This window comes from Melanaphis sacchari, unplaced genomic scaffold (genome assembly GCF_002803265.2).
Source record: "Melanaphis sacchari strain LSU unplaced genomic scaffold, SCAv2.0 Contig77_pilon_pilon, whole genome shotgun sequence".
Classification (NCBI taxonomy): domain Eukaryota; kingdom Metazoa; phylum Arthropoda; class Insecta; order Hemiptera; family Aphididae; genus Melanaphis; species Melanaphis sacchari.
The window spans coordinates 129,437-146,369 of NW_020271547.1; the positions used below are offsets into that span (position 1 = coordinate 129,437).

The 16,933-nt window shown below is 22.0% G+C and overlaps 1 protein-coding gene across 2 annotated transcripts in view; it reads left to right on the forward strand.

Moving 5' to 3' along the window:
• Nucleotides 1-751: 751 nt before the first annotated feature.
• LOC112601287 overlaps nt 752-16,933 on the forward strand; it is a 79,931-nt gene continuing 63,749 nt past the window's right edge. Inside the window, exons 1-2 of one of the 2 annotated variants that reach the window (XM_025348811.1) lie at nt 752-1,240; nt 6,053-6,298. In XM_025348811.1, coding sequence (XP_025204596.1) covers nt 6,205-6,298 — 94 coding nt within the window. In that variant the 5' untranslated portion in view covers nt 752-1,240; nt 6,053-6,204. The remainder of the gene's footprint in view (nt 1,241-6,052; nt 6,299-16,933) is intronic. The other variant, XM_025348812.1, reaches the window with a different exon arrangement.

The window sequence follows — 16,933 nt, forward strand, 5'->3', positions numbered from 1 at the left end:
ATATGATAAATTGTTTCATAGAAAAATAGAGTGTTAAAATATTTTAACTCATTTTATGGGCGTTGATTTATAATTATGAAGTGACTGATTTCAGACCTTATTATATAGATAGGTAAATAAAAATTAGATTTTAATCATTCATTATGAATGAACTCACTGCATCAAATTATTATATATATATATATAAATAAACTGACATTCTGTAGAATTAAAATACGAAAAGTTCGAAACGTGGTGATTTCCATTTAGAATAATATAAATGAAATATTACTGAAATAAAAATATTATTATTTAATAATATATAGGATAAGTATAGCATTTCAAACAGAAATCCGATCGACGATAAAATGTATGACAGTTGCGCGTTGTTGAGATAACCGTCCTGTATATATATATATATATATATATATATATAGGTATTTCTTACATAGTTTATACATATACAATCGCATTTCAGTTTGTAGAAGCAATCGAACGGTATGCAGTGATTGGTGAAGGGGGCACGAGAAATAAATGCTTGTATTACCAGTATTTTTTCTCTCATACTTTTTCTCACTCGCCGCTGTATACATCGGTTCCCTTGCATCCGCATCCACTGCCGATACCGCCGGAAATCTGTAAAGTTTTACGGTTCGCTAGAATCGCTGCGATCGTTTTCTAGTTTACGCGATATCATCGCGCAAACGTCCGCCGAAAAGCAGCGCCACACACACACACACACACACACACACGCCCGCTCGTTCAAGTCAACCCCGTCGCGGCAGGGTCGGAGTAGTCGTCGTCATCGCCGTCGCCACCGCCGCAGGCACACATTGGTGAATTCAGTGTCGTGTCGCGTGCACTGCAAATAGGATATAATTTCGTTCGTCACAAACGCGTGATCCACCTCCGTCGTTGCCGAGCATATTTATACCACAATAATATACTATTTCTGCATAATATATTTATCTTATATTATAAAACAAAATATAATAATTATATAATATCGAAATGTTATTGCGTTTTCATCATTTTATCCACTCCGCGCGTATAGCATACAACAATAGTTGTATTATGTATTGAAATTTAAAACGTAGTTAAATATATTAAAATATTGTAAAAAAAATTGTTTTTAATACTAACCTCACCTATTCGCTTATTTAAAACCATATCCTGCACTACTACCGGTTGTAATACGCCACGATTAACGTCGAGATCAAAACTTTATCGAGTCGTCCTAACACGGAGCCATTATTTGTAGGTAAAAAATTTTCCAATACCACGTTTTATATTATTTATACCTACAACTTCTTTCTGATAAAATTAGTTCTACAAAGTTGAATGTTTTATACCTAAATAGCTACAAGTAAATAATATTATAGTTAAGAACGTTTCATAATTTTTTCTCTTACATAAAAAAGTTAATTAGAGGTTAATTTTGTTTTTTATTTTAAACAATTTTCAGTTTTTATTTCTTTAGTTAGACCTAAGTATATTCAAATGTTAGGTTAAATTTTGATTTAATTATCTTCAATTGCTGTTTCTGGTTTTTACAAATTATTTTAATTAGAAATCGGTACAACTTTTTGGCACCGAATTAAGCAAATCGATATGAGTCTTCAATAATTGATATTTGAATATTGTGTTGGTTTTTAACAACTCTTGACTGTAAACCTTATCTATTTAAATATCTAAAGCTTAAAAGAAAAATTTTAAAAAGTTTATTAACTAGTATTGATTAATACTGGTTAACCTAACCTAAGTATAGTATGTAATAAATAAATTTTTAGCATCATTACAAACTTATATCCAACTTATAATAATAAATTAATAGATGATACTTATATAATATTGTCTATTCATGTACAAATCGAATTATCATAGGTATTATACATATTTAGTATTTACAAATACGGTTATTCCAATTATTATAAAATTAGTACTGTTTTCAGTTAGTAATGAATATTTCATACTTAAATTTCAAATTAAATATTAAGTTAGAAATTTAGCTAAAATATACGTTTATACTATATAAATAGGTACCTGAAAAACAAACTATAATCAAAAAATATATTTTTAAAGACAAATACTTAAATACACACAAGCATACATATATAATATTATATAATATACTTACCTAATTAACAATTGTAACAATACACACATCCCTATGGGAAATTAAATTAAGATAAATATTATACACACTCGATGTGTACATACAATACCTAAATAAATTATATTCTATGATTGAATATTATGTTATATAAGAACAATTAAAACTATTGTATGGCAATATTATTAAACTTTATACAATATTAATTAAGAATGTGTCAATAAGGTTTTTCATACATTTAACTGATTACATTATTTGATAAAATATATTAAGTACCGACTATCTAACTATCTATTTTTTAAATAAAATACATCATATTATTCGGTTCAGGGTAATAATATACAATTTTAAATTTATGTACTAAATTTAAACATACAGTATTTTTCAATGTTATATATTTGACTTAATATTTTAAAAGTGTAGTTTAATTATAGATATTCTCTGATACCAGTTTTTAATAATCAAAAATTGATAACAAAAAGAAAAAATATTTAATTGTTTAAATATAATTTGAAATTACTTACGAAATAAAAGTTAATGATAAGTAGTTTTAGAATAGAAAAATAAAATACAATACGTAGATAATCATATAATTTTGACATTTTCACAAAATATTTTCAATAGAATAGATATATTCTTCTTCGTGTTGATCATTTTCAATATTAAACTAGTGTAAATTATTTTATTACAAAATAATGTTCGATGTTTACTTGACAATAATCCTAAAAATGTAATTAATTAAAACTAAATTAGAAAAGTAAATACAAGAAACTGAACCATTAAAGTGTTCTTGTTATTTTAAATATTTTTAAAAGGCTGTATATTTTAATATTATAAATCCATTGAGGTTACAAACAAAGTTTTATAAAAATTATGATTAATAAGTAAAACATAAAAAAAATAATATTAATTGTAAATTGAATTATAGATAATAATTCCTTATAATTATAACAAGATTTTAATTACTTTTAATTTATAACATAATGAGTATTAATAGTATATCTTATGGAGCAAAATTTAAGTCATCACATAGAAAATATTTTTTTTAATAATGCTATGTGATGATAGCATAATCTAAAATTTTACATGACCTAACCTTATTTACTAATACATAAACAGATTTGTAACTATAAATACTAATTGATATATGATAATATTTAATATAGCTTATATATATTTTGTATTCTGCTTTTATAAAACGTGCCTACATAACTTAAATCTATGCATAATTTCTTCTCCATTAATATATAATAGATTGAAAGATTAGGTGTTTTTAGACGTAAACCAAATCTTAACAATTAGCGAAAATTAAAATGTAACATTAGTTGCTTTAATTGTTTATTCTTCTTCACGTGTAGAATAAAGATTTAGAATACTTGGATCATTAATATTTAATTCTAGGATAATTTATTCGTTGACTGATATGCGAAAAGATAAATAAAATAAAAATAAAAACCTTACCTTTAGTATTAATATAAATAGTAGCCATATCTATAAACTTAAAAAAAAGAGATTATTTAGTTTAAAATTAATTTACATTTGATATTATTAAAATTAGTTAAAAAGTCACACGATAAGCATCTGTAATTTTAAATAAAAGTATAGTCACAGCCGTAATTTGTTATTGTAGTTTATAGTTAAAACTTTCTAGAACTATATAATAAATATCAATGGCAGATCATCAATGGCTAGCTAAATATTATTTTTTAACTAGGCTTTACGAGCTACAGAAATAAATTAGTTCATTTTGTATAATAGGTACATATAAATTTAAAGACATTTTTTTATAGTCATTAAATAATGTTCATTATTCAAATATAATATAATATAAATCTATATACATGTTTCCTTACAACTTTTAGTAACTACACCATATGTTATACATTTTTATAATGTAATGATGACTTACTTAACCCAAATCCGTAAGCCTGATATAATTATTAAAGGACTCTAAATATTGGGTAGCATATATTAGCTTAATATATGACTAATGGATTTGCATAATTTGAATTCTAAATAAAATTTAACAATATTAAATTATTTACGTTATTTATCGTGAAGACTCACACAAAATAAATATTGTATTATAATATTAAAAAAAAAAAAAAATAATATAAGCAAAAACTCAATTTTTATAACTGTAATTATAATAAAAAATAAAATAAGATAATATTTTAGTACATTATAGCGTATTTTTTATTTACCTCAGAAATGAAAACTTTTTTTTTACAATAGGTAGAAGTTATAGTGAAGGTATTTAATAATATATAAATATTTATAAAGAAAAAAAATATATATAACAATTTTAGGACAGTAAGTTTGTGTAGATATGTCAACCAGTGTTGAAACTTTAGAGTGTGTGGTTTTTGGTGGTTAATCAGTCAGTTGGTCTAAATACCATGTTCGTTTTAAGCATTTTCTGGGATCCTTTGGGATAATATAGAAAAAAAGTTTAGATATCAATGGATTTTTATGATTATATGTATTGTAATAAAGACGTTTATAAAAGATTTTAACGATGTTTAGAACTGTTTGGATGGATAGGTATTTATGGAAAATATCATGAGAGACGTAGTACAAAGTTTTTGTTATTTACCAGTAGAAACATCTGGATTGAAAATTTTTTATTTTATTGATATTAGAGTGCTTAGTTTTTTTCCAGAGTAGTATACTTTAGGTCCATATAGTTTGTGTGTATGGAGTTTATTTTTAAGATTAAGATGTTTTGATGTAAGTAAGTTGCATAATTGGTAAGAGCAGTTGTTTAAGATAAAACGGTCAAGGTAAAAATGGGTTGTCCAGGTACGACGGCGGTCACCATTTTAAGCAGTTGGTAGGGGTACGTTGTTAAGGTATACAAGAGAGTAGTCTTTTAGTTCTAATGTAAATGTGCACTGGATGGATTTTGTTTCGTTAACTTTTTTCCCTTATTATTTATACTGGATTACAAGTTAAGATGATTTTTGGATGTGATTTGAGGTTGTCTCAGAGTCATAGTCGACAAAGTTTCCAGTGGTAGTGTTGAGCGTAGTAGGTTGGTAAAAGGTAAAAAGATTAAATAATAAAAGTGCTGTAATAGTTCATTTGTGTACTCTAGCATTGATTGATGATATTTCAGTCATGAGCAATCCTGTTCTTTTGATGAAATGTCTGTTTTACAAATAAGTTTTAAATAATAAATAATATTATGAGGAAAGAATAGATTTTAATTTGAAGAAGAGACCTTTGTGTCAGACTCGATCAAAGACTTGTGCTACATCTAGGAAAGCATTAATTATGAGTATTTAAATTAAATATTAACTAGAATAAGCTTGAAATATAATATTCATCATTGATTAAAATATAAGTGATCTTAAGTTTAGAATATAATATAAAATAATTAATAAAAATATAGGTTTACATAAATATTTGTAAATATGAAAGTAATTGCTGATTTTTACATAACATTATTTTGTTTTAATTTAAAATATAAAAAAGTGAGTGTTTAAATTATACGAAAAATATAGTTATTGAAAACGTTATATTCAATTAAAAATTTTAATTTAATAAATTATCGTATATGAATATATAAAAAAAAACTACTCCGAAAATTCAATTTAAAAAGTTTACAAAATAAGTATTAAGTGTAGAAGTATTAAAACACTACAAGTTACTAAATTTATAACTGTTTAACATCTATAGTGCTGTAAAATTTTTTCTTACGTTTATGAATATTAGTCATTTCTGTAGAAATTTAAACACTAACTTTCATTTTAAAGTATTGAGTAAATGAACACATTTATCAAAAGATAGAGTCACACAAAACTTTTTAAATATTTCTACTACTAGATATTGGTTAATTTTAATAAATTAAATTTTTTAAGTTAGGATGATATCTAAATAATACAAAACTTAGTTAATGTTCCATATAGGCAATATATAAAAAATATTATTTTAAATAATATTATACTTTTATTTCAGTTTGGAAATTTGTGTTTGTAATGTCAATACACATTTACTGGAAGAGTTCTTAAGACGGCTTCGTTCAATAAATATAATGCATTTTTCAACTTCTGTTGTGTCAACCGGTAGAACAACATCTTCTTAAAGTGCGATTAAAAAATACATTGATAATGAAAACGTTCTCCAGTCTGCTTGGCGTACTAAGCTGTTGGTACATATTGACGTCGAAAATAGTACAATCTGATTCTGGAATTTCTACAAAAGGTTAATAATGCAAACACAATTTGTGCTTATTAAATAGTAGAATAGTCAAATTAAAATATTTGTTTTTAATGTTATCGTACTTAATTGATTGGAGTGAAATGTTCTTAGTAGTCTTAGCTTTTATTGGCTAAAATATAATAGATGATGATATGCAATTTTCAGACATCAACTGGAAAATCAAACTATAAAAAAAGGTAGCCGAGTGGGTACAGCTCTGCTATACCCATTATGCGTCAAGAAGGTCACTATTATGATTGTGTTAAATTTGAATTCAATGATATATTATTGTATACGATAAACGATTCTGAGCGAAGACATTCTGTCATTCTATATACGTAACTAAGCTTATTTTATGATATATTTTTTATATAGTTCTTAAAGTCATTTATTTTACTTTTAGTATTATGGTGGATTGATAAAATTTTAGATAATATTAGATTTATTATATTATTAATATTTAATATTATAATTATATATATATTTATACTATATTATATCAACTTATATGAATAACTCAAAATATAATGAAATATTTTTATAATTACTTTAAAACAAAAAAATAAATTCATAAAATAATAAATATCATCTTAAAATAAATAAAATATTTCCTTGCAATCAGCATAATTTATAATAATATAATAAATGTAAATATTTTAAGTTCTCACAAATAATCAAATGTTTTTAAATTTAAAAAGAATAATTAACTTTATTATATTTCTTTAAACAAGAAATTTTGTCTAATTTTGAACAAAAAACTTAAAAGTATTAAGTTGTTTTTATTTTTAATTTTCTAACTATTTTGTGATAAGAAATTCACATAAACCCTTATTTTTATATCTATTATTTGAAAATTGAATACAAGATTTATCATAAGTAGTTCATATTAAAACCATAAAGTCTAATCAATTTATAAAATAAATTACTTTTTAAAAGATATTTATAATTTTAAATTTAGATAAAATTATTTATTTAAAGGTATACAAGTGTATTAATTATTTTGTTGTAATTTAAAAATATTATTTGTAATTGTATTTATAAAAAATATGTAATTAAATTTTGAATCATATAATAATTTGAAATAATCTGGTAAAAATATATATCATTATAATAATAAAATAAATGCGATATTTTCGGAAAAAAATGTACCAATCTAATATAATAATGAAAATAAAAAAAATGACTTTAAGAGCTTTATCCAAAAAAAATATTACCATTAAATATAATAAGTAATATAGAATGACAGATAGCATTTTATAAACAATGCTATAGTATTTAAATTAAATTTAACACAATCATAATAGTGCATCACTCGACACTTAATATACCACAGAATAATATCTACTTACTTATCTTATTTTTTCTTATTTTTTTTTAAATGCAACAGAATATTAAAAATTGTTTAAGGACAAATAGTTATTTTAGAGTGAATATTAAATGTTGTAAAAATTTGAAATCGAAATACTTATAAACAATTAATTTGGTTTTTCATCAATAGGTTGTAAAACTCATAAAAACCCATATACGTATTATAAAATTTTAGAAATAAAAATAAAAAATCATTGAAGTTCTAACTACAAAATAGTTTTTTGAATATTTTGTAAAAATTTTAACTTAAACCGCTTAAAAAAAATTGTGTATTGACATTTATATTTTAATCAAGAAATTCATTACTTATGAGGAGCTTTTTATTAAATCTTCAAGCATTTCTACTAAGTTAATAATTTTTAATCGATATTTTTGGAGAAAAAAATAAAAAAATCTTATGCCTATAAATAAATTAACATTGATCAAAATATTTTTTAAATGTAATCGTAAATGAAAAATAATAATATAAATATTTAGTGTAAATTTGAAATATTTATATTTATTCATTTTTGATTTACACACAAAAAAGTAAAAACTGTTTAAAATTTTCGTTTTTACTTAATTTTTTTTTTTTTTTTATTCCCGATTGTAAATAAAAGTACTGAGAATTTTTACTTGAAAATTTAATTTCAGGTATAAATATTTTTCAAAGGTAAATCATTTAATAATTTGCAAATATCACAATACTTTTTATAAGCATTTACATTTATTACATTTTTAAAATTACTTTATAGCTAACATATTTAACCAACGATACATTTTTTTATTTATTACTTTAACTTATTTAATTATTAGACTCATCTTTCAATATCGTTAATATATTTTACTTTACAAACATTATAAATGTTTCTAAATAATAAAGTTAATTTTTAGCTTAAATGTTAAACAAAGCGTAAATATTAAAATCATTTCATACATTGTTCCACTAAACTCAGTACCAACAATTTTTACAAAAAAATAAAACTTATAAATTAGTTTCATAAAAAATATTGTTCCCTTTCCAGACCATGTTTATGCGAAACGACCTTTTGTAACTGGAAGTTTATTAACTTCCTGGCCCTTTCATTTAATTTATGGTCTCAGATATATATATATAAATATATTCCCATTGGCTATAACTACTGAACGTATTCCGGATTAGTAAATAGAGATTCGTAAAAAAAAAAAAAGTACTACTAATAATGATAAAAATACAAAAGCGTTCATTTATATTTATTTGAACCGTTCTAAATAATTTATTACATATATACTGATAATATATAAATATTACAATACATGAATTATACCCCTACACATCTCGACACTCAGTACCTACATAAAACAAAATTGATAAACTGAATATACATTTCCTCAAACATTTTATTAACTATAGAATAACACAATATTATTATAAAAGATTTTTTTTTTTTTTAATTTGAAATATAAATTAAATCATTAAATCTTTAACTATGTATTTTACAAATTTTAAAATTTTAAAACATGTATTAATAAAGATGCTATAAGTAATTATACTTCGATAATCTGCAGCCAGTAGGCTGGTATAGCAATATATATTACAGTATATGCAATATAGGATTTATAATTAAAATCAGTAAATAGAGAATATGGTTATCTATGTTTTACGTAATATTTTCGTTTTTTAAAAAAAATGTACAACCATATTTTTAGCCTTATAAATTACAGATTATTATTTTCTAATATAAATATTTTGTATTTTTTTCATAAACTTAGATTCTTACCAAATAACTTAACTTAGAATATTTAAAGAAATATAAAAAATAAATTTGATTAAAATTTATCAAACGATGAATATTATATAGTGAGTATTCATTTTGAAATCATGGCACGTTGTATAGGAAAATTTACTGCATACATAAATGTGTTCAATAAAAATAGAAATGCAAGTATAGTAAACCATAGAGTACGTCAACATTTTTTCAATTGCAAATATGTGCACAAATAAATCAGTTAAAGTAAAGGTATTTTATCTTTTACATAGGGAAATATTTTCTAAAAATAAATATAAAAGTAATTGTTTTAATATTATAGATAAATTATTGTTTTAAATAAATCTTAATAAAAACAAAAAAAAATCTACTTACTAGCTTTATATTATGTACATAATTACATATTTATGTGTATAATACCAAAAATGTTAAGTATATAATATTATACTCAATATATTTAGTCAGATGTATAACTGGTGTAAAGACTTTTCAATAAGTTATCGTGGATAAGATCTTAAATTAAAATGTTCTATATGATAGTAGAAAATTTAGCGTGTATTGATCCAAACTGCTATTCTATAGAATTTCAACAAATTATGTAAATTGTGCATTCAATTAATTTTCTAAAAATTCATAGAAATTATTATTAAAAAAAAATTTACATTAAAAATATCAACCGTTGATTAATTAACAATCAATAATGAGTATGATAACTCTAAATCTATATTGGCCTTTAAATTTCCTTAGTAATTATTTTGAGCATAAAAAAAAAACTATCTAATAAACAATATTATGTGTCTGAAATTTTTCAAGTTTGCAAATTAGAAAATTTTAATTTTAAACTAAGTTGAGTTACTTTTTTCAAAGTTAATTTTTAACTTGACGAGTTAACAAAAAAAAATATGAGTAAATTTTAACTTAACTTTATTATTTTAAAATAATTTAACTTAACCAGTTAAAAAAAAACTTGCCCAGTATTGCTTATTAATTATTATGAATACTTTATCTAAAAAAAAAATAAAAAAAATTTCCAAGAAATACTATACGAATATATATTGGATCATATTAATTATTAATAACTTATTTACTCGTTTATATTAAACTATATTAGACTAAATTAGTCATACGAAAAAAACACTAGTTTTTTAATTTTAATTTTTGAAGTCCTTAATAATTAATCAGTTTTTATTAAATATATAAATTGATAGTCGTAATTCATTATAGTATTTAAAAGACTTAAGATGTTAAAAAAATATTTAATGATTAGTATTTGTAAAAAAAAAAAATAGATATATGTATATAATTATATAACTAAGTATTAATAACAGATAATTTAAAATTTTTCCGTAAAAATCACACAAATAAAATGTTAAATTGATTATAAAACTAATTTAAAATATTATTTTTATGTTCCAAATTAAATGTATTAACTTCCTAACCAGCAAGAAATTTAGCTTAGTGTTTACTATTTATTCATAGTATTATTTTGAACAGATAAATATTTTGAAAAATATAAATAATGATTAAAATGAAAATTTTATTTTGGAAAATTAAAATACATACAATATAAAACTTGAATGAAAACATTATGTGATCAGAGGTGATATTTAAATTACTAAAATAAATAAATGAAATCAAAGTTTATCTGTGATATATTTTATTTTTTAATTTTTTATTTTTTTCACAAGAGGTAAAATCCAAATTTCTAAGATGATTGGGCAGAACGCTAGTGATCAAATCGACTGTGAAATTGGACAACATAGTAGTATATGTTTTTATTCCGGTTCACATCCCAATTTTCACAAAGAATAGTAATAATACGTATAGTATACACCCGTGGTTCTCAACCGGTGTGTCACAACACACTGGTGCATCACGAAGTAAGTCCAAATAATTCACGTGAAATACTAATAATAAATGACACAGTGTTTTAAACAATTAATAAGCAAAAAAAAAGTTTTTTTATATCTATCTATAGGTTGCCTGGGTTAGTGTGTCGCCATTTTCGTGGATCTAAATTAGGGTGTCATCATACAAAAAAAGGTTGAGAACCACTGGTATACATTATTCAATAAATATTTTAGCCGTTGTTATTTTGTCATGAACAACGAGTGTTATCCATAACACTACGAAACTCATTCTATTCTAAAACATTGATATATCATTCAATAAAATAATGATTTAATTGTATGATACACGTTATTATTACAATCAACTTTTATTTATTATTATTATTTTCACATGACTTTTATTGAATGTAATATAATTATAATATATATAATATCTATATATATATATATTATGATATATTATTATTAGCTAACAGGATATATTTATTTGTCATAAAATATATCAAAGAGAAAACTTATTTAGGAATGTGAATTATGAAAATCGTACGATATAGTTTATACGTTAGTTTAAACTGTAATTGATTGAGGTAATTATCATATAATAATTTTACTTGTTTAATTTTGGTTTTAATAAAAATACATATACGGATAAAATACTAAATATGTTTTATTATAATGTATAAATAATGATTTGTTTGATAAAAATTACTAAGGAAAAATCATAAACCAGAATCTATTGAAAAATATCTAATATAATTTAGGTAAATTATATTTAAGTTCACACTTCGTAGTGAAATAAATAAAATGGAGGATAAAGTTTTGTTTAAGGTACTTTAAATTACTATATTTTGAAGTAAAGATCTATACCGACTTTAATAACACATTTTAAAATATTTATTTTTTTACAAAGTTAATAATAATAATGAAAAAAAAAATAATTACAATGAACATTTTAATCATAAATTTAGAAATATGTCTTATAATTTTAGCTTTAGACAATACAACACTTTTTCAGGTACCTTTAAATATTACAACAAAACGTGCAATATCAATTTCTACTATTTATTAGCCCATAGGTCGTAACATTACATATTAATTGTACATTTATACATAATAAGTATATAATATATTGTATGCTTAGTATAAATTAAAATAATAATATTTTATGTATTAATAAAGCTATAAAAATAATAATATAAACTATCAATATAATATTAAAGTACAGTATAATACAAACCTATATACAAATTCAAACTAACAATATAAGGTATTATGGGATATGAATAAGTTATTTTGTTTCACTTACAATTTAATTTAATATTTTGGTTTGTGAATATAGTTATAAATGTACCTATTACTATTTACTTTAACAACTATGTGTCAAGCATGCGTTTTTATATTTTATTTTTGTATGTATTATCATAGATGGAACGATAAAAATGCTTTAATGTTTGATTTTGAAAGTGATTTGTATTAAAAAATATTGGATCTAATTACCAATAACTATACCTTTAAGGGATAAAAGTTAAAAATTCTTGTTCTTTTTAAAAAAGGTAACAGAAAAAATATAAACCAATTTTTTGATTCAATTTCTGATTAAAAATCAAATATTCTTAGTAATTTTTTTAATTTAAAAAAAAATTAGAAAAATAAAATAATAAAATTATGGAACAAAATAATATTTACATAACACAAAATTGAGTTTGTTTTATTTCGTAATTTTTTTAAATAAATATTTATGTACTTTATCTCAAAAATTAGTAACCTCGGTCCGCAGACTTTTGCGCATGGCGGTAGTAAAGGGTGTGATTAACACAAGCCAAGTACTACGCTCTCGAAAACTTCACTTTATTTTCCAATAACCACTTGCAGTTTGATAAGAATAATACAGTAGAAAATTTATTGGTCACATCTGAACATTAGAAATGAAAACTGAAAACAAAATTTAACGGAAACTGATTTAATTAATGGATACAGTGACTGTAGTCTAATCGAACCGAGCAAAAATTAGTAGCCACCTGAGATTATTGTTATTTGAGACATAGTATAGAGATTTAAAATTTTGACTAAAAATCCATACTAGCACTTTTTATTTATCATTAAAAATAAAGCTCTTTGAACTCTTTCGAAAACTGCTTTAAAGTAAAATCAATTTTCTAATATTTTTATTTTTTATGACAACGTTTAACTTTTGTCTAATTAATATCTATGTAGGTATAGTTTTTTAATGATTTATACATATTACACAATCAATACTATTATGATAAAAAAAAAAAATTAAAATTAATTTAATTTTTCATATTCGATAACTAAAATTTATATAAACCAGTATCAATTTTATAAAATTCAAACTATATTCAATAAATAATGAAATACCCCCTGAAATTGAATGAGTTATACTATATGACCAATTTTTAAATTCATATTTTGAATAGATTCTTAGGTATTTGAGTATTCAATAATGGAAAATTATTTCTGCAAATTTCCTAAAAGCTACTAAAAAATTCTGATGCATACTATTTATGTCAATTTTCATTAGAAATAAACACTTCACAATACATTTTGATATTTTTAAGTAACCAATGAACCTAATCAAGTTGTTTGAATATTTTTATCAAATAAATAGTGACTAACGATTTTTTAGTATAATTTTTGTAAGCCCATCTTTGAAATGGCTATAAAAATTTAATAACTGTGTATATTAATACTTCTTTAACAATTTTATCTTTAAGTATAACATTTTAAATGCAACTATACATATTAATTAAATATAGTTTACATAAATGTTTAAGTTAACGATAATTTTTAATTTCATTCAATTTATTAATTTACGAATAAGTTAAAAAAACATTTAAAATAAATAAAATTCTTATAAAATAGTTAATCTCTAAAATAATATTAACTTAATTTATTTTATTGTAATTAAACCATAATGTTTATGATTAAAACTTAAATTCAATAACTCATATAAATCATTTTATGTATTTGAAATTGCAATAGTTTTGATTAATATTATTAAATAAAGAACCCATATTTTATTGAACTTAATAAAAATGTTTTAATGATATTTAAAATTATTATTAATTTTATAGTTATTTGTAAGCATAGCCAACAAAGTAGACAAGAAAGTTTTTACTTTGTGTTATACTTGTTTATTTCATATTTTCATTTAATATTTGTGAGATAAAATAATATTTTACTATCAAAACTTTTTTTATACTAACTGTTAAAAAAAATAAATAAATAAACAAATACTTAAAATATATAGGTTTGGTATAAAAATTAGTTTGCATGCTTATTATATCAATACAATCGATATTTGAACAATAAAAATGTGAATTAATTTAATTTCAATATTAACTTATTTAAAAGAAAATAGTTTTTAGAATATATTTTTATATTAATTTATTTGTATGATTTATTCTTACGTACGTCAATTGCATTTGAAATCATAATAGTACATAATAACTTATAAAAAAATAATTAAAAATAATAAAAAGATTTAATTAAACAGTTTAATATTGTGTGGATTAAAAAATGGAACATTCAATAAAACAGAAATAAAATTGATTATAAATAACGAACGTTTTGGGATTTAGATAAATTAGATAATTCTGAGGATTCAAAATAACAGAAACGATTTATAATTTTTGCTATTTAAAAAAGTAGTTTTCGATTATATTTTATACTACGTTGTATGTGTAAATATTTATTATTGCTATTTTAATAAATCACGATAACAATTTAAACAGATCTAGTAAATATTAAACTTTATAATACAAATTTCTTTTTGGAGGTAGCAATAGTTGTATATGATCAATATACTCATAAAAAATACCATAAAAGACAAATGAAATTTTTTCAATTTTATACAATAAGTATGAGTTAAATTATAAGCAACACAAACTAAAATGTATTTAAATTAAAATAAATTATTTTGCTTAAAATATTTAAGAAGAATTCTTGATAACCGCTATAGTTATATGTTTGCTTAATTTGTGAATAGACTAATTTGTATTAAGGATTAATGATAGCTACGGAGAAAATAATTTTTCCCAATATCCTATAAAAAAAGTATAAGAAGTATACAATTATTAATCGATCCCTGAAATACACTTATTATAGACAGTTTTTAAAAAAAGTGTTGACTAAAATGAAACCATAATACAAGTGAGTATAAGACGTATAGTTTTTTAATGGGCTTCTAATTTAGCTAATAAAATATTTTCGAGGATATTTATCCGACATAATCACCTCAAGACTACTTGAATATATAATTAACCCGCATTTTGCAGCAACTGAAAACAGATTAGTAGATAACAATTTTCCAAACAGTAAACATAACAACAGTTTATATCAGAAATTAATACTAAAAATCTATCGAACTCGAAATCCAGCTTTAAGCTAAATACCATTGATAGTAGTTAAGTTATAAATAGGTATATTGAATTATCTGAATAACAACCCATCATTAGGTCCGGATGGCCTTACTGTACTCTTAATCAAACAAATAGGAAACAACGTGATATTATCTATATTTATATTATATTAATATACTGTAGTATAACGAATAGTACGATAGTTGATGAATTTAATGTAGCAATAATTGTACCGATTCATGAAAACAGATTTCACTTATAGTTATTACTTATTATAGATCTATTTCATTAATCCTAGCCAATATCCAAGAAAAATAAGTAAAATATCAACTATTTGAGAACCTGGAGAGGTATAAAATTATATTTGACGGACAATATGACTTTAGAAGAAACTTAGGAGCAAATGATGCATTATTTGATCTAAGTTTAACTAATTTATTTTAAAAATTCATTTTCTAAATAAAACAGTTATAAAACAAATTTGTATGATAGTATATAATTAAATTCTATCATATAGTATAATATGCTGAGAAGGCACAAATAGATCATATATAAATACAGTACATATTACCCAAAAAATTATAATAAAAGTAGTTTACTCTCTTCCACCAACATATACATCAGCCGAGTTATTTAACCATACAAACATATTATCTAGATCTTTATAAAATATATATTAGACAAATAGTTATTAAATCAATACAATGACACACGGTCATAGAAATAATAAATAGTATAACAGTTAAGTACATAAAACCCTATTATACAGTATTAACTAGTTCAAGAAGTTCCCCCGGATACTTGGTAAAGACTATATTATAGTCAACAATGTCGAAAATTATTAAAAGAATTTAATAAAAAGTTTATGTGGAATTTGATCTAGTGAAACCAATAATACAATTAATAAAATAGTTAATGACCTTGATGAGAATGTGTGTATCGATCAAATTATAAAAAGTCTTTATATGTAAATATAAATATTTAAAAAAACTTTGGTGTTAATATTAGTACTATTATTAAATCAATATTATTGCATACCTAGAAAATTAAGTTAATTTAAAACTGTATAAAAATTGTATGTATTATTATTTATTATATTAATCTAGGAACGCTATATACCAGATACGCGCTTAACTTGGTTGGTATACGTATCAACTCTTATTATTATTAATTATTGTATTAAAACTAAATAATGCTGAAAAAAATTAAATACATTTCTTTTGGATTAATTAATAATACATTTTTTATCATGTATAATTAACAATAATTATATCATATCTACATTTAAAAAAAAATGTTAAAACTAGGAATGAA